Genomic DNA, 25,462 nt, shown 5'->3' on the forward strand with positions numbered 1-25,462 from the left:
TGTGTGAGGTTTTTTCTGTCCTTTTGTATTCGAGCAAAAGATATCAGTTTTAAGTGACAGATAGATAGAAAAGTCTTTGCTTTGTGAGTATTAATCCATTTATTTTCTCCAAATTTTGTGAGACAGATGGGTAATTGGAATTTCTGCAATGGCTGCTAAAAGATTTATAACATTAGAACTAATTCTCCAGTTTTAAATAGAGGGAACAGAGGTATACAGTGATTAGAGTGAAAGCACATGGGGTTTTGACCACACCTGATTTTTGAAAATATTTGGCACTGTATGTCATTTTATGTACTCAAGATACAGTCCAATTTATGTTATGGATAGCTGAAAATGTCAGCATGTCTACTAATCTGTTGAGTTTGAAATCATGTGCTTTGAAATTAGTGACCACCTCATGATCACCTATAACAAGTCTGAAGTACTGTGAGTTAATACACACATTAGACTCTGGCCAAGGCAGGGATAGAGTGCAATCTGAATTGGCACTTTAAAGTACTTCTGCTGTGAAACCACTGACTCAACAGAAACAGTCCACCTTCATTCACCACTTGTCTTCCAACCTTTTCTACAAAGAAAATCTAGTTTTAAAAACAATACGTCATTATGCAAGCTTGATTTCTTTCCAGAACAAATTTATCTTGTACAGTGAAGGTGGTAAAATTGCAGCAGAAAAACACTATGTAATCACACAGCAAAAGACTGTGTATCATAATATAAAGTATACAAGTATTTGAATGCAAGCTGTTCAGAGAACAAGTTCTTATATTTGTTAAACTTTTGAGTGTTTTATTTTACGATTTGGGAATTTTATTCACTTGTATCTATGAGAAAAGGTGGTGACAGGGGGAGTGTTTTGGTTTGTTTTTTAAAGGAACCTGAAAACCCCAGAAAGGACCACTCAAGAGATATCACTTTCACTATTGTTTTCTCTTTATACCTGGCAAACCAGTGTGTTTCCTCTTTCCTGTCTGGTGTAGACTCCGTGTCTCAGCTCCATTATCTTTGAGGCAAGTTATAACTTCACATCCTGGACGACTCTTTCATTCTCTCATGGTGGTCTCTCATACCTACTCAGACTTCCAAGGCCCCTGCTTGAATTTCCCCATATTTTTCAGCTTCCAGTTCTAGTTCCTATTACATTTAAGCCTACTTTCCCAAACAACCTCCGTTTCTTGAAATAGCTTGCTCCTTTCAATTCTCCATTCCAACTTGGCTCAGAAATCAAATCTCCAATAGCAAAGAAAAATCTCAGTTTGAGCACCCAAAATTACAGCCAGTCCAATGACAGCAATTTAGAACTACAATTTATAGTGTAAAAGGAATATGAAGGGAATTCGCTGCTAGAGTCTACAGGTATTTGCTAAGTAAGTACACATCACAGCGAATTTCTAGGACTTACAGTTTTAGCACAGGAGCAAACAAATTCATCTGTGATTTTATTCTTGCAAAATGTTGAACAGTTTAGGGTAAAGTTTAAAGAAAACCAGCCTGAGGGAGATGCGTAGCATTGAAATTTTTTTACCTAAATGATTAAGGTAAGGCAAAGGCAGCAGCCTTAACAACAAGTAGCAGTACCAGTTCAACATAACTCTCAAACACATAAAAATATAGACGTATATAAAAAGGAAAAGGAAAAATTATATCATCTAACAATGCATATATTCTATTTCTCCAACTACAGGCAGCTGAATCACTGTGACTGTAGTTACTATACATCAAATGTAATAACCTTCACTTTGTCGCATTCCACCCTCCCTACAATGTTCCAGCTGAATGCAAACATGTGCAGAGGAAACAATGTGAAAGCCTAATTAAAAAGGAATGCAATCTTAAAAACTCTTGCAATTGCACACATCACATTTCTACCCTGCTATTTTAGTATTTCAAACTCTGGGTGCAGAAGTATCATAAATACAAGCTTAATTTCACATGAGTGTCTTCAGTTCCCTTTGAAAAATGTTACCCATAAGCTTGATTTAAACTCTTGTCAACCACTTACATGCTCATCTTTCGGGACTGACTCTCCTTATTTCCATTGCTCTTCTGGTCAGTGGAGTTAAATAAGTTGCGAGAAGAAGAACTGGAAGGGAAGGCAGCGTTCCCACTATTACCACTAGAATGAGTCCGGAATGAATCATCTGAAATAAAGAGTTGCAGTTCAGACAAAGGATTTTGTCTGAAAAACGTACACAGAGAGTAAACAGAATGAGCTGGTTTTTCTGTGGCAATTGTGGCATATTTCCTATGGCAATAATCCAAAAGTTAAACTTTCTGTAACAGAATGGTTTCAACTTAACATTTCTTCTTCTTTTATGGAAAAATGCTAAATAAAAATAATTAGAAGACACATTTTGGAAGATAAGATTAATACATTTCATGTATGAAAACAGTGGGATTTAACTGGCCAATCTTTAGGTGCTTAAAATGTATCTATTTAATCCAAGGTAATTGTCTGGTGTCTATTGGTACTGAATGGAAAAAAGACAGGTTCCTCCAGGAAGCCACTAATCTCACTCTAATCTTTAATGATCCATACTCTTCAACAGCAAATGAAGAGAGCGGCACTTCCAGATAGCAGTTTCTCTCCCCTAATTCAACAGAAGGTATACATAATGACCCTTTCCTCATGTAAAATGGATGGAGGCAAATTGCAAAACCAACCTTTTTATGACATCCAAAATATCAAGAAATGTCAAACTCATTTTACTTTTACTACATTTAAATATAACTTTATACCTACATGTAACAAAACCCAAACAAAACCAAAAAGAAGCAAACAAAAAAAAAAAAAAACCCAAACAAAAAGCAAAACAAAAAATGCAACCAAAAAAAAGAAAAGTAGACTAACTAGACCAGCATTTAAGTGGCGAAATGTATTGGCTATCTATTATTCTATGTTCTTTAGGAGACTGATATCTTACAGTATGCCTGGTAAATGGGGTGTATGTGGGGCCCACATATTGAGCACCCCCCCCTAAAAACTAATATAAGATATAATAGAATAACCTACTTACCAGTAAAGGATAACATACAATTCTTTCCCATTCCTGAAGACGTATATCCTGTAGCAGAGCTTTTAATAAAAAAAAAAAAAAAAAAAAAAAAAGATCAAAACCAAACTGCTTATTATAGAAACACGTTTCTCTCGATTGTATCATCCTGCCCTTTATATAATATTGGAGGTTATTTCTGAGTTTATATGAAAAAATTAAATTAGAAAGTTATACTGAAATTTCTTTAGATTTAGCAGTTCATATCAAAACTTGTTTTAATATATGATAAAAGGTGACATATTAACTTGAAAGGAATACATAACAAATGAGTAGGATTCAGCATGCCTTAAAATGATATATCTTCCCTCAGTTCGAAACTGCATGCCTTAATCAATTAAACAGGCTGAAAATTAAGGTCACAATTCAGTGAGCACATCACTACTTTCACAGAGTCATGTGTATATAATTTCATAACAGTTGCCCACGAGGTAAGGAATTAAGATAATAAAGATACTTAGGACACTTGTCTAAGGTGCTGTATTTTGGATGTAGTGCTTGAGTACTGAAAGACTGGCTCCGAACCAACTTGGATTTTTTGTCTTCTTTGCCTAAAATTATAAGCAGCAAAATTTTTTAACATAGATATAATTGCATTTCTCCGGTAATTAAAATCACTTTTTAATATAATTTTCTGTCAGCTTATGCTAGCTGAAGGAACTGATTTAAATACTTCAATAATAATAAATAAACTTCATGTCACTTACTTATATACTGAAGATTAAACTAGAACTAAAAAACATCGAAAACATTCAGTTCTAGGAGTGGAATAATTTCCTGTGTGTAGTAGGTTAAACTAGCCCACAAATCCCAACAGCAGCTTTGCTGGGTTTTAACCTGCTAATGTTACACCAAAACATTCGAGAAGAGTTTTTGAGAGTTCTTACCTGCTGATGTAGCAGAAGAGCTTCCAGGAACAGAGAGTGTGATACTTTTTGCCAAACCTGATGATGTTTTACTATCTCTGCCTAAAAAAAATCCAAGTATAAATACTCGTCTCTTAAAGCTTAACTTTAAAAAAAGAAAGAGGACATAACATATCACAGCCCTGGGATAACCAGCAGTAATATCAAATCCATTGCTACTAATACTTCACTAATACCACAGACAAGTACTTACATTACATGCCAAAATTAAAAATACCAGAGAACTAAAACTGTCATGTGTTTTATTAATAAAGCCAAAAGTCTTCCCTCTAATATAATGAGGCCAGTGTTTATAAGTATTTTTAGAAATATATAGAAAAAAAGTTTTATTGCCACTTTCGAAAACTATTTACTGTATGTTTTTTCTCTGCTCCTTTCTCCTACTTTTGCAGAAGAGCAATGCATGCAGAAACAAAATGTACACAAACAAACTTACGCTTCTTTTCAAATATTTTGTTATTAATATTTGTAGATCTTCCTTCATTTTGCTGCTTCTCTTTTTCTAATTGTTCCTAAAAAACGGATAATTTTCTTAGATATTCCTCAGAAAAAAATAAACTGTGTTTCCAACTGGAGATTGCTTCCAAATCACCAAAATAACAGTTAATTCCTACTCTCTCCAACTTTTACTACAGCCCCTAGTGAATATCTTGATAACCAATTAAATAGAACAAAATTAAATCAGGGTACATATTGTATATAAAAGTCACACCAAAAAATGTTGACGGCAATTATGAAGGAACCTCAGAGTTGAGGTTCAGATTTATAACTTATTATTAAAATTACACCTGGCCTTTTTTAAAAAAAAAAAAAACAGAAATTTGCTACACAAATAATCTGATAATAGGCCTAGCAATATTTTTAAGTTAAACATACAATTCAATGAAAATGCTTTTCTCAAATGGTAAAGTGTTTCACATATGTTAAACTTTTTAAAGGTCTAAAATTAACATCTGCATTTGATAAGCCTTTATGAAAACCAAGTATTACAATTGTTCAGATTTAAGGAATTTCTTTGCCTTTCTGTAATATTAGCTAGCCTTAGGACCTTTTGAGAGTACATTCATAAACAGATAACAGTGTTAACACAGCTACATCAATAATTTCGAAAGTCAATACTTGCTTCAGGATTGTTGTTGAATAGATACCACTCCACCTTCAAAAAGCTATTTAATGTTAGCTTATTTTCTGTACTATGTTAATAATAAAAAGTGTCAAGTGAACCGTAATTGTTCTACTCTATTTTTTTAATGTCATTCTAATTACTACCCAAGTTAAAAAAAAGAAAAAAATAATAATTATTAATTCAGGTCAAGGTTGCTGGAATATAGTTTCTATTAAGACAGTTGCTAAAATTAAGAAAATGTATTAACATATTCAGTATTAAAATCTGTAGCAGTCAGATATGTTTAAGTAGGTTCACCGGCTCCTCATCTATTTGTGACTGCAACATAGAATCATAGAATAGTTAGGGTTGGAAAGGACCTTAAGATCATCTATTTCCAACCCCCCTGCCATGGGGAGGGATGCCTCACACTAGACCATACAGTCCAAGACTCTGTCCAACCTGGCCTTGAACACTGCCAGGATGTCACAATTTACTGTATGCATCTCCAGTTCCTCAAAAGCATGCTTCTCACAGACAACGCTTAATGAGATCTTTGTGATACAGAAGGTATGCCCATTTCAATGGGATATATCACAAAAATACAGGTGCTCTTCTAAAGTCTAGCTGCAGAAATAGGGTAAAAATTAATGTTATTATACAATAAACAGTAACAAAGAGCATACCAGAGGCTAATTTACCACGGCCCCAACTGCTTTCACTATAAAAACATTTATTTTATCTGCCTAAAAACTGATAAAGCTAAGTTCAAGTCTTTGAATATACGTATGCAGGTCCTGATAACAAAGCTTGAACCTTTGCTACCCAAGAGAAGGTCTGCAGTGCCTATTGACCTTAAAGTGGGTCAGAAATGTAGGCTCTGTAGAATCCCAGAGAGGAAAAAGTGTTTTTTGGACAGTCTTGAATCTGTTCTAGTTCACTACAGAGCAGCTTCATTACCTCCAGTCAGAGAAACCATGCTAATGAAATTCAGTTTCTTCTAAATCCTATCACCTTCTTACCTTCTCTCACCTCAGGCTGGAGAGGAGGTAGCAGAGCAGAATACTGCAGTAATCTCATCTAGGCTTTGTGAAAACATAGTAGGCTATGTGGGGAAGCACCTGCTGCAGCTTTCGCTTACAGACATGACTAAAGGTAAATAGTTTTATAAGTTGAAAAACCATTCTGCAGACTTCTCTTCCAAATCCTAAGTAATTTTCAGCACCTTTGGTCTATACAACCTGCACTAAATCTCCCTCCTGACAGCCGGCAGATATCAATGGCCTTTTTTCTGATTAACAGCAAAGCTTGCAACACACAGAGCCTTCTTCAGCTTCCTTGGCACAAAAGCTAGGACATTCATTGCTTTGCCTAAGGAAGCTGTCTGTCAATTCTGAGGTGTTTCATTATTCGATTTATTATGTTATACATGCATGACAAATTGCTAAGCTACCTAAAATGATTTCATAAAGGTGTGCTGAAGGGCTTGGATTTTAGAACTATCGAGGCATCACACATGAGTATTTTTCAAGAAATTACAGTTTGCCTTTCTAATTGATACAGCAAAATTTAGGTAGTACAGAAAAGGAAGTTACATGTTACTTATGTCTTAACCCTGTTGTAAACTGTAAAATGAAACCACACACAGATTATGAACCTACCAGGTGTCTCCATAATGTGCACTTCCCCTACCTTAAAATTATTGCCTCATTAATATTTAGCTACAAACTACTAAAAAAAGGACAGATTGTACTCATAAGATATACCATTTCCAAAAGGAGATGTTCTTGTCTCTCTTTTTCTTGATCCAATAAATCATTTTCGTAAAATCTTTTCTGAAACTTCAAAATAAAATCAATAAAAATAAAAAATCACTACATGAAAATGGGAATTAAAAGCACTTTGTAAGTATTAAAGTTACTAAGTACTTACAGCATCTACAGAGATCTCCATTCTGTCCAATTCTAACACTGTCTATAAAGAAAATCAAAACATTATTGTTACTCAGCAGCATGCCACACTTTTAACTAAAAAACTATCCAGTTAAGCAGCTTAGAACAGTCATATTCAAGATTAAACATGCCTTTTCTTCATAAACATTTGAAGCCTATGCTTGCATTTTTTTCTATAAATGCAGTTAAAAATTCTCAGAGCACTGCTGAGACTCATGAAGAAGACTAATAATTGACAGACTATCTATCTAGAATTCAAAGTACAGTCAAAGAAAGCACAGAAGCATGAATGGCTGGAGCATGGAACTAGGAACCAAGACTATAAAAACAACTCAGGACTTTGTGAATAAGCCAGGATGCTCCCCTGCTCCAGGTGCTCACCCATTCTCTCCTGCAGACTGGCCATATAAGGAAGCCACCTACTTTAGCTACTTCATGGCTTCGTTGAAACTAAGCATGGGCATCCCTTAAAGATGTACTTTTTCATGAATATTCACATTACAAAGACATTTGTAACATTTCAAAATCATGCGAATCCTTTATCTGTATATTGTAAATATATAGATCAACACGGTATCTCTACCTGAAAGACTTGATCATTTTTACTAGGGTCAATATTTAATCCTATCTTTAGTCATCTATTATTTTTTCACAAACGGTCATTGAGCTAGTCCTGGATCCCAGTCGCTATAAAATAACCACAATATTAGTAACCAAGGAAACAGCAACTCTCAAATTTGACAGAACGCAGTACCCTACATCTTCTCTTAATTGTCCAAAATTATATGATAGACAATAAAATTCTTTAGTCTCCTGTTCTTACATTAAGAGAATCAACAGAAAGAATAAGGTGGATCATCTTTTAACAATAACCCCAAAACAAAATGCTGCTGGAAAAGAAAAATGCTTACTTTTTTTACAATAGTCAGGACATCTTTGTCTTTCTCTTGACACAAAAGTTTCCTTATACATAACTCTAACTGCTGAAGTAAATGTTTATCAGTGGGTATCTTCAGAGTAGATTTAACTTTTGGCAACAAATAGCATAGCTTCATTCTAAAAAAAAAAAAAAAAGTATATATTCACCTTTTCATGCAGATGTTTAATAAACATTATTAAATTTTGTATTGCATGCTAGCATTTCACATAAAATAGTTAGTAGGTTTGATTTTTCAGAAAATTATTGTTGCTTATGTATTGCTTCCAGATATACTGTAACATTTTCAAAAACTCCGTAGATCAGGAAAACAGTCCTGAAAGTCAATAAAGATTTCTTTTGGGGTTTTTTTTTTAATTGTTATCATTTTTGTTTTGGCTGAGTTTTTGGTTGGGGTTTTTTTGTTGTTGTTTTGGGTTTGAGGGGTTTGGCGTTTGGGTTTTGTTCATTTGGTTGGTTGGGTTTTAACCTAGAATGATAAGAAGACCTCTAGATTTTAAAAATTATCTACACGTCTAACTCTTTCAGGTACCTAAATACACTGGAAATCTGGTTCATCGGTACAAAGCAGCCAAAGTCTCATCAAAACTCATGTAACCGCAGTTCCATACAACTGCAAGAATGAAGGTAACTTTGTGATCGATAACATTCAAAAAGATATTCTTATGCAAATTCATCTTACTGTTTTCACACATTCAAAACATTTTAATCTTCACAACTTCCATCACAGAGTTACACCACTCTGTGAAAAGCTAGAATATCTCCCTATGTTTGTTTTAAAATCATGAGCTAACAAATATGTCTGACTTCTAAACTTCTGTCCACTATAGATGGTGCACCCTTTCTGTAAAAAGTGTTAGGGAACAATCCAAAAAAGAATTATGACAAAATTAATTTTAATGTCAGTTAAGGGATTGCAAGTTATTTCAAGTTTCCATTAAATTTTAATATTGTATCAATAGCACTTTTAATTAAAATGTTTGTTAAAAGCAAAAAAATGAATAACATACCAAATTCCCTTATATTTTTATATTCTTGAATTTACTTTAACAATGAAGTAGAAAACTTTTACACAAGGTAAAACCTATGCTAACTTGTTAAGCTCAGACTACTTGAAGAACTGCTTGTGTGTTTTACTTTGTGTAAAAAGAGATAGAAATGAATGGAAGTTAATGGAGACTGTGAAGTTATATTTCTCTCTCTATACCCATGAAACAGCAAATTATTTTCTTCTCACCTACTGTTGGCTCCTCAGCCTCACTGTTCCTTTCACTCCCAAAACCTGACATTTTTGATGAGTCCCCCCAACACTCAGACTGACCTACTTACGTGGTTTTCCAACATCATTCCCATAGTGCCCTACATCTTTAATATTGATCACCCTGAAGGCTCTGTACGTGTTTACTCAAGTCCCATTATTTAAGCAAGACGTGAAACCTGTAGCAATATTTCTAAATATAGCATTAAAAGTTTTTATTTCCTGTTTACTGCTGCATACTCTTTGTACAGTACCTCACATTTGCCACTGGATCATGTGTAAGTTCAAGCACAGGTAGAAAGAAGTATTTACAGAAGAATGATTTTGAAAACAGTTCCATAATGAATTCACATGTATCTAAAAACCGAAGTCTGTTCCAGTAACTTTTTCCTTGGCCCAGTTCTGAAAAACAACAATGCACAGATATTATCTATTAAGTTTTCAATCTCAGATAGATAACATTTCAAAGGTTAACCTAACATTTCAAAGATGATAGTCACACTCATCACAAGACACACCTCCTCAGATGATCTCAATTCTTTATTTCAGTGAAAACTTAGACTTCTGAATTCAATGACCATACCTGTCAGTGAGCATTGTTCTTCAGAAACACAAGTGGTCTCTCTAACCATTTGAAAAAGCAAAAATAGTAACTGAATTAGCTACTGTGTTGAACAAAGCCCTGTATGCCAATCAAACCATGTCACTGGTGTATCAAAATTACTGTGTAAACTTTAAGGATTGCTAATGGGAACTATTCAAACTGCTAACCTAGCTTTCAAACACATAGCATAGACCAGAAAGTCACCTTACGTGACTAACTTGTTCATAAATTAATCTCTGCGAAGATTTATTCAGCACTTCTTATGCTGAAGCCTCTAGAGAATTTTATTTCTATAGAGGAACTCTGTTTTGTATATTGCAGCACTTTCAGCTGAGCAATTTTGGATTCAAGCAGTAGGACTGGAGGGGTCTTGGCATATTATCAATTTCTCACATTGCCTCTTTCCCAATTCATTTCCCAATTCATATCCCAAGTTTCAGATATTCCTCGCATACACACAATGTGTTTTGCCTGGTGATAATATGAGCAACTGAACGTCTTCTAAGTGCAATCCCTCCAATGATGGCAGGAAGTTACACTGAATAAATATAACTATATATAGAAATAGATCTTCAGTCAAGACTAACTGGCATCTCTAAGTAATCATGGAAAAATTATCTTACGTTCAATCAGTTTCTGAATAACCTCATGCCTCTGTTCTTGTTTGCGATTATAACGCAAATAAACGCAGAGAGTTCGAGCAGCTGCTTTTTGGACTGGTAGGACATTCTTGAAAGAAATAAAGGGAACAAAATTAAACATACCTGAAGAAATATGACTAAAAATGTCAAAAATTCTAGAAGTAGAAAAAAATAGCTAAAATAAGCCTAACTTTATAAATTTTGAAATAATTGTCATAATGTAATGGAGAATCAGGAATTTTGACCAATTCATGAAACACCTACTTCTGTATCCCTTCTACCTAAGCTGTTTATTCAACTATTTCTTAAATGCCTTGAAGTATTCCACATTTGGGAGGTGCCTTCTATATTACAGGTGTTAGAAAATAAAACATCTCTTACAACGAATATTCATTTTCAGAATAGTGTTCTTTCCTAAAGAACGAAACACAACATGAAATAACGTATGGAATCAGGAAAAGGCGTATCTGAGAGGAAAAAAGTTTTGATTTACCTAGAAACAAATTGATAATGAGCACAAGGAAACAAAAGAACTCTCGGGTGGGAGGAAAAATATGACAACCTGTCAATCCAAATTTTGCTCCTCAAATTGGGGGGAAGTTCTCAAGGCAACTTCTCAGTCTTATATTAAAAAAACCACAGCCTGATATGCCATATGCAATGAGAAATAGTACTTTAAGATAATTTAAAAAAAGTACTACACATAGCACATATCTGGTGATACTTGCTCATGACCAAATAGCATAAACAAACAAAAAACAATGGGAAAGAGACAGGTGGGCTCACATTTGTCAAAATGATTGTCAACATTCTGTGAAGAAAACGGTAATAAATCTGATCACTTGATATGATATGAGGGAGACATGCATATTTTTGTAGTAACTTCTCGTGAGTTCTCCATTTCAAAGAAGTTGCTGCTCTCTGTTCTGCTGTTGTTAATGCAGTAATCAAGTCAGGAATAGACAACAACTAGAAACAAAAATATAAACATTAAAATAATTTTACATGTTCTAGCTGTATGTCACGTTACCATGCTTAAAAAGTACATCACAACAATGCAGCAGATGAAAAGATTTTTAAGGGGTCAGTTAATTCCTCTCCTCAGACAAGATCAGCTACACTGTGTCCACTTCCAGCAGTTGTTAGTCTAACTTGGTTTTAAAATGTAATGATTGGGTCTAAACAATCTCCCCTAAGCAGTAAATTCGATTTTACTACTCAAAAAGCTATTCCAGTTCTTAACTAAATTAACTTTCATTTCCAACACCTTCTCCTGACAAAGAAAAACTGATCACTATACCCTTTTAGAGATACGAAAGACCATTATGACAACTCTCCTCAGTCTTCTCTTTTTCAAACCAAATAAATCCCATTTTCCTTCCAGCCTCTTGATCTTTGCAGCTATTGTTCTCAGCTCCCTAGTTGATTTTAGTAGGAATTATACATCTTTTCTCAGTGGGAGGCAAAGACTTTGTAGTAGTCAAGCTAAAGTCTCTTTAGCACTAAGCAAAATGAAACAGAGTTCCACATTTGACATTGCACTTGTTATACGTTATATAGATTTACATCAGTAAACATCTGAAAAGTTCACATTTTAAATTACACTCTCAAGTTTTCTCCACACAAGAAAATAAATTTATTCATTTCTTATATTGTTGGAATATCTCAATTTCTCCATATATTGAGAAAGTATGCTCAAAGCATCTTGAAGTAGGAGATGATCTTTTATGTTCCATCTTACAGCTGAGGATTCACTGAATAAACCATCATCCAGAGCCACACACAATTAAATTAGTGAAGTTGGGAGCTGACTATAGATCTCCTAAATCCTATTTCAGTGCCTTTCTTCAGCAAGTAGGCTTTCTTCTAGCAGAAACTGTGTCTGAAAATGGCAACCACAGGCAGTTGCCACATAAATATTAAAAAAATTATAATAACAATTCTGTGTTAGCTGTCAATCCTTTAGCATGAAACCAACTTATGTTTTAACTTAATGATTGTATTCCAAAATTTTATTTATTTCAGCAAATCTGTGGCTAATTAGAGAAAGAACATGGATGAACATCATTCTATCAAGTCTTTCACAATTATTTTTATTATGAAGTTTATAAAGCCAAAGAACAATCACAAAACCACAGAAACTTCATATGTCACCAAAGCAGAAACTAATAACACAAGCATGTTCATACCATTTATGTCTGAACAACTTTGCTACTACCTTCATTTAGAAATCAAATTAAAAAAACATGAGAATACTCACCTTGTTCTCTGATCCACTGTTTTCTCCTGCATTAGTCATTAGTTCAAGGATTTCAGGGAGGTGACCTACCAGGGCATCTAGCACCTATTTAAAGAAAGGCTGCATAAATGAGTTCTGTAAATTAACTTGACTCAATTTTTATCTCTCACCAACAATACCTCTAGTGACATTTCTTATGGTATTGTTCTTTCATATCCATCTTAACATAAAAGAATGAGATGCAACATATTTGCTTTGCTGAGGACTGGGATTTAAAATTGATGTTTTAATGTATTAAGTAATATAAGTACTATAGGTTAAAAGTTTAGGAAAACAAACTGTAGTTTTGATTTATATGAATACCGCAGTCAATGCTTTCTAAGCTATTCACAGCATACAATATTTTAAAATGAACATTCATTCTTAAACAAAAGAGCCTTGACAAAAACAAAGAAATGGGTTTTTTTTATATTTGTCAGCTGAATCTTAAAAGCAATTTTTCCTGCTTTAAGAAAAGCTGCAGTTGATAAATTAAAATAGAATGTATACCCTATATTAATAGAATAGCCCTACTTTCAAATGTTATAATATTTAAAAATAGACGAGGAAAGTAATTAAATATTTTTGGCACCAATTCTGACTGAGATGGTAAATAAGATAAAGCACCAAATACGTTTTATTATAGGTATCAAAACAGGGAATTTTTTGGAATCATCAGCTGCTTCTGAGTCTCAACTTTCAGGTGTTCAACTTGAGAAATCTTTAAAGATGGGTTAGAATTTCATAAACTAAAAGTAGATGTTCTATGAAGACTTTTAACTCCCTTGAAAATATCTAACAAAGGGTACCAAAAGAGAACCTGAAAGCAACAGGAAATGATGATTTTGTCTCAATAAATATTTGTCTTTTTTCTAGACCAAAAAGTTCTCACTATGTCACCTGTAATATAGCTAAGTGATTCACATTTTAAGCAGGTTGAAACTGAGGTACACTAAACTATCTCATAAACACTCACAGATTCTGTATCAGACCTTGGACTGAAACTCTTTCTATAAATCTTGATCTTTGAACCATACACAACTTCTTAATCTCCCCTTCAACTGGAGAAATTAAAATAAAACAAAGCAAAAACCTTGAACAATAGCAAGGATTATTTTAACACAGTACCAAAACCAAATATTTCCATAGAATTTGTAAGGTAATAAATAATATAGCAATTAAAACAATTTAGAATATTTTTAAAAGCTAATAAATTCAGTGTGGGTTTACTAAATTCAAACACCTTCCTATTTTCCTCCTTTCTTATTCACAGAAAGCTGTCATCTTTATGAAGCATCTGTGAAACAGAAGTAAAAGCTGTCGATCCTTTCAAACTGTTACTCTACTGTCTTATTGAAGAGTTATTAAACACCAAGATCATCTGCTTCAATGTAACAAGCAAAATAAAAGTCCAATAAAAGTATGTTACCTCCAGTGACTCATCTTGCAATAGTGTAACCAGTTCTTTATGTATTGTATACACACCAGAATTTAAAAGCTTAGCCACCTAAAAATGACAGTAAAATAGCAAGGTGAAATATTCTCTAGTTTCATGCCACTACAACATGTGCTTACTCTACAGCAAGCATGAAGAAGGGATGAGGAACAATTGTTTAGTATCAGACTTCTAAAGTTGTGTGCTTTCCCATTAATCACATTAAAATATGCTAATATAAAGAATATGAGTCAAGAAACTGGCCTATTATCTAACCATCAAACATGCCTTTAAATTTAACACTATTTTACAGTTACCAAAAAATTTTAAGACTGCAAGGCTAGGAAAAGATCCTTCTGGAATATTCAAATGTTGTAGATCATGCTCCTTAGGAGAATTAACATTTCAGACTGCTACATAATTTACAAAAGATAAAACATAAAAATTGGTTTAGCCTGTGCTGGATTTTACGTTTCCCCAACCTTTCTATCTGAAGTTTTCAGTCCTCCTTTGGTTTTTTTGACTGTGATTCATAAATTACATATGAAATTCTAAAAACCACCCCCAGTCCATCTCCAGACTGTTAAAAGAGTTTTAACCCTTTTAACATGAGAAAACCTTGAGGGATAAGATTTTTGTGATACTGAATATTTAGATAATGATTTTTAATGATCTTCTTTATTTTTATAAGCCAAGCGAGAATAAGAGCTTGCTCCTAATCAAGATGAAGCTTTAAGGAAATGTCTACAGGGAGTTTATTTATAAAAAAATAAAAAAAAATAAAAAATGTGCACCTAGCAGTGAATACCATAAATTACCCATTTTTGGCTGTCACATGGTTGCCTAGTTATGGTGTTAAAATTAAATCAACAAGCACCAAATGTACATTCAGACCAAGGTATAGTTTCACAGGCTTTTTAAAATGAGCTAAGATACTGCATATTCAAGCAGTACCTTAAAAGTGTTATACATCTAACACAAAATATTATGTAGATGTTAATTTTACAATTTCAACAATTACCTTGGATTATCATTCCCTAAGACAAAGCGTCAATAGGTAACAAGAACTGGAAATATATCCATCTTTCTTATAATGGTGGAAAAAAAATCATTTAGGCCTCTACTAGTGATTTAAATGCTTTCAGCAAGCTTCTTAACTTACCAATTTCCCCAGGAACAAAATGGGATAAAAGGCTAGCTCGAAGACTGAAACACAAGGATTCTCAGTAAAACACTATGAAAACCTTGACGATCTCCCTACATAGGTTACTACGATCTGGAGAGAGTGTATTTTCCTTTCTGGAATTCACCCCACATACCTAATAATATCTACGCAGTTGCACATTTTTTAACTTTCATGAAAATAATACAGTGGAATTTATGTAAACTGAATGGAGTAATAAGAACACACATTCTTTTATATCTGCATAGATTTCCAAGCAGTTTCATATTAAATTGAGCATTTAACTTAGATTTGACCCATATAAATATTCTCCACAGAATACCAGCATACAGCAGCAAACTCCATCATTCTAAAGGAGGTTTTCAGGACCAGAAGTGGCAAGTGCCTTTCTCCCATCTGTCTCATTGTTTTCTAATAGCATTGAAAACCTTCAAATATTGTAATTGCTACAATTGCTTATGTTTGTAGTACTAGACCATTATAAGTTCCTTCTAGGTTTTGCTCCTTAAAAGCTCACCTAACAGCAGGCTCTTGTAGCCGAATGTCACGCAACTTAGACTAATGCGTGTATATGGGCTATATATAGAGCTTAGAAGGGACTGAACAACTTTGATAAACTGAATCCTTTCAACAAGTTTTCTCAAGTCTTTTTATTTTGGTTGAATAGTCATAAATGTAAGCTGAAAGAAGAAAACAACCTAAAATAAAAACATGTGGGTACTAACAAAGAACCATTGTAGACTTACTTCATAGAAGCTTAAGGCCATAGTATATCTGACAGGAACTTCAGGGTCATGACAAAGGCAGAAAAATATAGAATATAGTTCTAAATGGAAATTCTTTGGGTCCACAAAAACGATCATGGCCTGTGGAAAGATGAAGTCTTCTATTAACTGCATAACTAAAGGACCAATTATCAGATCAAAACACTGAGCTACAACCAGAAAGACACCTGAGAGGTAACAGGTTGTGATTTTAAAGAGGAAGTGTGGCATTTTTGATGGCTGTGTCAAAACACAGGCATCAGACAAACTCTGGAGCTGAGAACTAAACTGGATTTACATATCTTACAGACATGCTGCAGGCTTTTCTTCTGATGACACAGATTAAAACCATAAGATACAAAACCTTAGTTCTATAAGTATTGCTAACATTGCCTTACACTAGCGGAAGGTGCAACTGGAGACTTCAAAAACAACAAACATTTTAGCAAGCAGCAAAGCAAGCATCTGAATTTCAACATAGTTTTTTGTGTACATACCTTGGTTTTGCTCAAATAAACCAACAGATGTCTACCTACATAAAAGGTGCTTGTCTTTAAAAGGCAGAATAAAAATAACTGTCTACTGGCTCGTTACAAACATGCCTTCTTATAATATAAATATAGAATGTCAAAATACAAAGTAGATTTACAGAAACACAAGTAGTACATTTAAAGACCTCACTTTAACTTGGAAAGACTTTCTGTATTCAGGCAGGAACATGACTGAAATATTAATCTGACCATTCAGATTCAACCTTCAACTCCCTAGAATGCCATGACACACAGCAAATGTGAAAACCTAGCTTTGAATGGTTTGAAACTGGTAACTTCTGTTTCACAGCCATTTTCTCAAAGCCTTTGTGCTAAGGGTTTGAAGAAAATGTATAAGAGGGTGAAACCAGTAACTTCTCAGAACAGCAACACTCGCTCAGTCAAAACTTGTCAATAATTTTCCGAGGCTCTGTAAAAAGGAACCTTTCCTAATAACTCTTTGGACAACCTCCACTTTAAGCCATTAACTTGAACCTTCCAGGAAAGAGCTAGAATCTAGCTAAAAATGTACAATTTGAAAATAACTTCTCTATCACTCATGCAGTCCCTATTTAGTAAACTATATGCACAACACAAATTATTTAACCTTAAATTAATGTCACTTACTGGAAAATTGTAAGCACAGTTCTTCCTGACCAAAATATACTTCTTTTCCTGTTCCAGATTTTGAAGTTGTAGTTGATTATCATTGTGTCCATTTTCTTGCTGTAAACCCAGTGTGGAAAGCTTCTTATAAAATTCAAAAAACCGTAAGTGCTGTTCAGGAGTAAAAATGCCTTCAAAAGAAAAAAAAAAAATAAATAAAAATTTACTTTTCTCATTACGAATGCTATTAATAACATCCCAAAATAAAACTCATTTACAAATCTATCAAATATGTAAATTTTTATTTCTCCTCCCCCCACCTTGAGTCTACCAGAATATCACCAGTACACATTATACAGATAAAGTGATTACAGAAAAAAGACAGCTAACTATAACAGTGAATCTTAATTTCTGTTTACATAATTGTTGTAATACTCAGAACTTTATGGAACTCAGTCACATGAAGAATGTCTGCAGAAAGTTGAAAAATTAGGCCATTTTGCTACAGATAATAGAGGTATAAAAGTAGAAAACACTGAACAAACTGCAATACAACTAGAAAAATTACTTCAAAAATTACAGTTAATTTTATTAGTACCTTAGTAATAAGAGAACAATCAAGGAAAGGCTCAGTACAGTTAACTGTGACAAAGATTCAAGCTTTAAGCAGAGAAAGAATAGGTCAGTGAATACTTAAACACGAGAGGTTTTCAAAATGTGCAGGGTCAGATGTGCTTCATTCTAGTGTTCAAAAGTATTTAAAGTACTAGCTGCTGAAATCTTAAATAAGTGAGATATCAGAATGGACAAAGGCTGAAGTGGTACTGATATTTTATCATTGGAGAGGGGAAGGACAAGCCATATAATTACAGATCAGTCAGATTACTTTCATGTTTTTTAAAAAATTGGAACAAAATAAAAAAAATCTAAACATCTACTTGTAAATACTGAAAAGAAAACAAGAATATGAGTAGCAGCCAACATGGCAAAAGCAAACTTGTCAAAATAATTCCATTTCCTTTTATGACTGTGTAACAGGACCTGTGAATACAAAGAGGCAGTAAAGGTCATGTTTTTCACAAGCAAAATTAGGGATCGATAAAGAGATGTGGAAAACTATAAAGATGCTGCAAAACTGTTCAGAAAAACAGTTAATAGAAAGTTACCTATGGTTCATTGACAAGAACTGGAAACTGTATAAAGAAAAGGCTATCCTTGTTCTGCTACTATTCAGTAATTTCATTTGGTTTCTTGGATGTTGGGTTAGAAATTTATTCAATATCCTGATAACACTTAGGAGGGAGACTGATCGTTCTTCAAAAGGTAGAGGTCAAAATAATCTTCAAACACTGGACATACGGTCTTAAAAATTTAGACTATTATTCCAGTAGGACAGAGACAAGGTACCATGCTTAGGCAGATCCACATCACCTGCACAAGGCCAGGAAAGAGAAGAGTAACTAGATACCAGGTATATTAAGGTAAAAGTCTTCATAGGCTGCACTTGAACAAATACTGTCAAACTATTGCAAACTGTTAAAACAAGAAAAAAGCAGTTTTTCACACTGAAAAACTTAAACAGCAATATAGCCTCAAGACACATGAAGCAAGCCTTTCACTTTGTTCAGTTCTCTTAAGGCATAATACTTCAAGAAAAATACGAACTTGCCAGACAGAGATCAGAGGTGAAGAAAGATCAGTAATTAAAGTCCTTAAACCCAGAGAAAAGAAGACTGGGAAGACACAATAAAACCAGGATGGATGTCTTTGCTCTGTGTTTCTGTAAATAAGTTTGACACTGTGGAACAGCCTTTTCGAGTTATTTGTAGTGAAGCAACAGTCACTTTGATAGTCTAATATATCAGAAAGGATCATTATAAAGACCTGTAAGAATGATCAAAGGGTTTAACAGTCTAGGGTGAAATCATAATGTAGAATGTAAAACCATAATTCTGTGCTGTCCCTCGTCAGGTAAGCTCTGTGTAGAGAGTACACAGTGAGCAGAATGATCGAGTAAAGATCTGTCCTGGTCAAGTGAAAACCACAGAAATTATGCATACAGATCTGGCCTCAGCTGCAGCTAGGAATCCACAAGCCATTAGGTCTTCTTTCTCCCCTGAAGTTCCTTACGGGCCACACTGTCTACTGTGCCTTGAAAAGGTTATCAATCACAGAAGTAACTACACACATTCAACATCATACCATGTTTTCAAAGGTTCTCTAGTTTCAAAAATTCAGTCATCCAAAAAGGGATTAAAATAATCAGTCAAACCAATAAACACAAACCACTGTGTTTCCATCTCTGACGTTGTCTGGAAAAAAAAACCTCTGCCCTGTCCAAACATACATGCACAAAACCCCCAGACAATAAAGAAATGGACACCCAAAGAGGAAATTCACAAAATCCAGTATTTATGCAATAGATGATTTCAGAATTTTACTTCTCTATTTCCTTTTATAACTATAATTTCATTTTAAATGTTCAAATCTAGGTATTTTCCAAGGGCTTCCAATTCTCTAATCTTTACTCATTTTTAAGATTTAAAAATAAATAAATAAATTGATAGACAGATCAATAAATAAATCATACCATATAATCCATTACACAGTTTCCCTAAATGGAAAGATAAAGAAACTAGGATAGATTCATCTGCTTTGAAGGATTTTTCACAGAACGATTTCACTAAAGGAAGCACAGTTTGACTCCTATCATCTGAAAAAAAAAAAAAAATTATGTTAGTCATTTGTTGACATCTAAAAAAAGAGCACAGAGAGAGGATTTCCATAAGAAGTTATGAAAAATCTCATTTAGTATTTCAGGAGTATTTTTGGCAGACACACACTGGAAGTAGAAAACAAGCAGTGAAGAGAATGATGAACATACTACTATAATGCAGGGCCTAAATTTTAACACTTACCTTTTTATTTTTTGTTTGTTTGGATTTTAGGGAAAAGGCATCACTCAGTAAAGGATGAGACAGTCACTAATATAAATGAACTTTTCCATTCACCAAGAACACAGGGAGCGAAACAATACTTCAGTACTCCAACAATAAGATTTCCTACAATAGTAGGAATTCAGGGAGGTCAAGACCAAACATGACAGTAAAATAGAAATCTGCATACATCAGAAGTGAATTTTTTCAATCTACTGAGAAGAGGATGTTGAAAATCTTTTGGTAAACAAGAAATTCACAGAGAAACAAAATAATTAAGGATGGAGGAAAGAAATGAAATAATTTAGAAATTAAAGTCAAATCAAAGTACTCTGTGTCCTTCTAAAATAAACAGGTAAATATTCAAATAAATTTATGTGGTTTGACTTGTTTTAAATAAAACCTTTGTATTTGTGTACAAATACATTTTAAAAGTTTTAAAGGGATTAGTATTTTTTTAATGGAAAAATCAACACTGACGTTCAGCACATAATTATGGCCAAACAAAATATTTAGGTTGACATGAAGAAATATTTTGATCTTGTGGGAAAGAAACTCTAGGATACAATTTTGGGTCATCTACCTTCAAAATGTTCATTTCTCGTTCAACCACAAAACCAAAAACTGCACAAAACAAAATTCTAGAAATACATTCATTACAAACCTGTAAATAAATAATCCCTGATTGTTTTCTCAAAGCTTTTTTCAATGGCTAAAAGCAGTAGTTACAGTAATTGGGAGGTGCAGGAGGAAGAGTGAAGACTGAGAGGTGCAAAGAGAAGCACAAACTTGATAGCATCAATGAAAAGGCTCAATAATTTGAAAATTAACCTACTATCATACTATTACTATAAGCAGTAACTGCTAAAACTTCATTTTCAGTGATTCTCCCCAAAACTATCTTATTTCTTTACGTACTTCTCCATATGGTTTATATGCAATCATGTTTTTTAGTAGTTCACCACTATGTTCCTGTACAGTAAATATTTGTTCCTCATTTATGTATCAGGAAGGAGTAGTAGAGTCAGTAAGATGGGAGTGGGAGTGGTGCAAAAGACAGAGTTAGTACTGAAGATAAACAACTGAAGAATTTGGAAAAAGACAATATAAAAGGCAAAGTGGCAAATAATGAGCAGTGATCAACAATACAAAATATTTTTTTCATATACACAATAGCAATGATCTATCATGTGCTTTGCTGCTTTGTACATTTCCAGTTGTAAAAAAAGCCAGCAGAGAACACAACTGAAACTGAGCCAGAAAAGCTGACTGTTATTGTCTTCTACATCCCCCTGAAAAAATCTAGACAGAGCAGTTGAGTTGATTGGAGGACAAGGCACAGTGGTTACCCAGATGACTCCTATACTGGAGCAGTCACAATAGCTCTCCTTAAAGTTTGTCCCAATCAATGCTGAACTCAACTTATGATGAGAACCTGAGAATCATGCGTGTAGATAACCCACCACCACTATGCCAAAAGAACTGGATACAACAAAGAATTTCTCCTTCCTCACATGAAGACACAGACACTCACCCCTAGACCTGGAGAAGCATGAAATAGGCGTGTTGATCACAGGAAAGATACAGAGCACTGAGAAAAACACAAGCATTTACATTTCCTATTTTAAATAAAGAAGAGCTTTATAAGATACACAAACTTTCTCATTGCAAAGGAGAGAGCTTTCAGTGCCATACAGCCACAAGTTTAAAGGGATTTAAATAGTAACTGCTGACACTTAGTACCTCTAAAATTGATCAATTGTGCACACTGCAGTTTATGGAACATAAGGAAATATTTTCTGTTCCAAAATTTTTAAACCTATTTTACATATAACACTGGATGTTAAAACCTGCAAGGTTTACTGTTACACACACAAATATCATATCATTGCCCCAGTCAGTTCTTCAGCTCAGAAGACAGGCTGCAGTCGGTAGTTGTTTTTAGCTTTGCTTCAGTTAAGAGGCAAAAACTAGTTAATAGCAAAAAAACCCCATGCAACAGCATCTGTTGAGCTAACATTTTGTATTGCGTATTGATAGTATTAACTAAATACTAACAACCCAATATTCCTATCAATTATACATTAATTTTACTTATTCCATTTAGTCACATTACATTAGAAACTTGGAATAAGGTAATGGATTTCGTGGACAACTGGTTCACCTTCTTTAAAACTTACTATGTATAAAGCACTGCAAGACATGAAATACATGAAGGATAAAACAATAAACAAAATAAAATCAGAAATGCCTGAAAAAAGCAGACAGCACAAAAAGCATTTAAACAAATTTGTAAGATGCGTTAAAGCGTTAAGAACTGGGCTAATAAGCCTATATTAAATTCTTACCTGCATCAAGCATATCAAGCAGATTCACTAATGTCTCAAAAGCTGCAAGGCGTACACTGCTACCCTCATCTCTTGCAAGTTCTACTAACTCAGGAAGCACCACAGTTTTTGTTAGTTCTGTCCTGCAAAGTGAGGCAAGCAGTCAAGAGAAAACTTCTAATGAAACAATATTGCCACAGCAAAACAGAATTCTATCTTGAAATAATTATTTAGGTATTTTTTTGGTAGTCAAGGAGGAAAAATTGACAAAGTGGTAAGGAAATAAAAATGAAATAAAAACCTCCAGTCAATCTCAGGACTTTTTTCTTTGTCAACCAAAGAAACGCGCAAATTTAAAATGCAAAACTTCATCATTAAAAAAGCATTCAAATTAGCTCAAAACAAATCAGAGAAAATGAAGTCTGAAAAAAAAATCAAAGGAGTCCAGCTACTTCACTGTGTCACTAAAAAACCTATTCTGATCAAATATGCAGAAACTGCTCAGTGCAATGGTCCAAAGTCAAAAATTATTAAATATAATGCTGAAGTGACTGGAAATCTTACTCTTCAAAGATGAGCCTGCTTTACAGAGGGTAAGCAACTACTGCTCAGAGAAAACATGGTTTCCCAACTAGTCCAAACACTGCCTCCTGGGCTTATTTTAAAGTAGTAAAGAAAGGGTTCTGCTTGTCTGTTTTTGCCTTGGTAATTACTACCACTGCCTGTGTGTGATGGTCCTGGCAACTTGAATCTATACACTGGCAGCAGATTGTCAGAGTTTATTGTCCCATAAACTCTGACTTAGAAATCAGAGTTGAATGAGAGAGGTGACTAAGGAGGAGTGAAATACACTTGACACAGAAACATTTACACAGTAAGGTGACTGGCATAGTAAGTTCAAAAGAGATTTGCCTCTTGGAATAAAAGTATAGCTGTTGTAAAAGCTACCAACCAGCATAATTTCCCATGTCCCAGCCTACAACCAATTCTTGATTGCTTTAAGAGATTAGAAAGATCTTTTTTGCAGCCCTACTATCAACAAGAACTGGGAAGACATATCCAGTATTTCCACCTTTTATCCATGGAAATGTAGACAGTATCTCAAATAAGACACCAAAAAAAAAATCTCATGGGATTGAGCAATAACAAATAAGAAAAGAGGAAGGAAGGTGATTGAGATAGACAAGAACATACGGCCTAGGAATGGTCAGAGAAGAGAAGAGTAAGACTACATCCTCTTTCCACACCCAGAAATTGAGTTGGTGGGGGGAAATGACTACGGACATGACAAGAAATGGGGAGGAGGGAAGAAATTCTTATGCAAATATGTTTCTGGGGATTTCTGTTTTGGTGGCATCAAAAATCTTCAAACTAATATGACAGTTAGAACTACCCATCCCTTCAAAACTTCGTAGTTATGGAAAAAAAAACCTCGCTCCCTGAAGTTAAACAGAACCCTTTCACTCATCTTTAATCTCGCATTAAACAGAAGTCAACTTCAAGATAAAGATACATGCGTACAGTAAAAATAAATGCAACCTCAAATTATTCAGTAATTGAATTTAGTAAAATGCATGTTAAATTTCCAGTTTTACAAATATCAACAATACTGACAAAAACTACCTTTATTTTCTACAATCACAAGTTCTTTTAAATACAAAGCCATTCAATATGGAAAGTGTTAAAATTATTTACCGTGCTAACCTATGCTTTGTTATAAAATTAAATAAGCACAAAACCAAATGAGTAACTTTACTGAGATGAGTAATATTGTGATTTCACATTATTCACATCCTCTGAACTTTAGCAGGAGAAAGACATTGCAGAAGAGATGCCTATAGCACATATAAAAAATTATTTTGCATGCAATAAAGACAAGTTTATCTAGGAACCTAGAAATTACTGTCCTGCATGACCTTCCCAAACCAAAGCTCAAATAAGAATATGGCAGTAATGCCTAGTTCTTAGCATGAATATTCATTCCTTATATCTGAGTATGCTAAAACACTGCCTGGACATACATTTTTTCAGTATTCCATGGCTGAGAGGTAAATCACATTGTGTCAAGAATTTCTGGTGGTTTTGGTTTGTTTTGTTTCTGTTGTTTGGTTTTTGGTTTGTTTTTTTTTAATAACTCAGAATCTAAATCACAACATAACTCTCCAATAAATCAATCAATCAATCAATCCACAGCAACAGGAAGGCATCTTTTCCATAAGTACAGGTATGAACAAGCTAAAGTGCATATTTACCTTCTTTCAAATTACATTTAAGTTTCAGCCTCATCCTTGTATTTGCTCATAAATTCACATTTTAAAAAGCTAGAGGGACTCTTCAGATCTAATCTATCCCCGCTGTGTAACACAGGGCAGGGAAGCTTACTTGATCATTTAAATCTGTAAGAGAAGTTACTGCTTTTTTACTTCCTGACACAATAACAGGTGGAGACCTAGAATTTTAATATATTTGTTCACTCAGAGACCACTCCTGTGTGGGTAGTTAACATGTACTATTTATTAAAAGTTCCAGACTTTTTCTGTTCCTAAATGTGCAATATTGAAATTCTTCCATCTTAGAGTAAAAGTTGATACTGAACTGAAATCTGCTTACTAAACACATTTAGCATCTTTTCACAAATAACCGCACAGTAATTATTAGAAACTGCTAATACTTGCCATAATCTTTCTCCATTTTTAAGCAAGCACAACAACATCAATGGATAATTGAGATGATTTCAAGAAGTGTAGATTAACTCATTATTTACAAAAAAAAAATTTGTTTGCATAGTTCAGCAATTTTGCTATCATAGAGAAGCAAAAATTTGAAAATGGAAAAGAGCCAACCGCCAACTACTAATTCCTAAGAACACATCTGTACACTCCAAATCCACTACCGAGTACACATGAATTAAGTTAGAAATCTTA

At 34.0% G+C, this 25,462-nt stretch overlaps 1 protein-coding gene across 2 annotated transcripts in view; it reads right to left on the bottom strand.

Annotated features, from left to right (window-relative positions):
- Window positions 1-25,462, bottom strand: part of PPP4R4 (protein phosphatase 4 regulatory subunit 4) — a 69,086-nt gene that overhangs the window by 2,810 nt on the left and 40,814 nt on the right. For both annotated transcript variants that reach the window (XM_030482997.1, XM_030482998.1), the window contains 17 exons: window positions 22,560-22,681; window positions 19,866-19,988; window positions 17,297-17,466; window positions 16,122-16,241; window positions 14,187-14,264; window positions 12,740-12,823; window positions 11,266-11,448; window positions 10,462-10,567; window positions 9,489-9,636; window positions 7,951-8,095; window positions 7,020-7,061; window positions 6,854-6,928; window positions 4,419-4,494; window positions 3,944-4,024; window positions 3,514-3,607; window positions 3,021-3,079; window positions 2,006-2,144 (listed from right to left, as the gene is read on the bottom strand). In XM_030482997.1, the coding sequence (XP_030338857.1) occupies window positions 2,006-2,144; window positions 3,021-3,079; window positions 3,514-3,607; window positions 3,944-4,024; window positions 4,419-4,494; window positions 6,854-6,928; window positions 7,020-7,061; window positions 7,951-8,095; window positions 9,489-9,636; window positions 10,462-10,567; window positions 11,266-11,448; window positions 12,740-12,823; window positions 14,187-14,264; window positions 16,122-16,241; window positions 17,297-17,466; window positions 19,866-19,988; window positions 22,560-22,681 (1,845 nt within the window). The remainder of the gene's footprint in view (window positions 1-2,005; window positions 2,145-3,020; window positions 3,080-3,513; window positions 3,608-3,943; window positions 4,025-4,418; window positions 4,495-6,853; window positions 6,929-7,019; window positions 7,062-7,950; window positions 8,096-9,488; window positions 9,637-10,461; window positions 10,568-11,265; window positions 11,449-12,739; window positions 12,824-14,186; window positions 14,265-16,121; window positions 16,242-17,296; window positions 17,467-19,865; window positions 19,989-22,559; window positions 22,682-25,462) is intronic.

The sequence above is a fragment of the Strigops habroptila genome, chromosome 4, assembly GCF_004027225.2.
Source record: "Strigops habroptila isolate Jane chromosome 4, bStrHab1.2.pri, whole genome shotgun sequence".
NCBI classification, from domain to species: Eukaryota; Metazoa; Chordata; class Aves; order Psittaciformes; family Psittacidae; genus Strigops; species Strigops habroptila.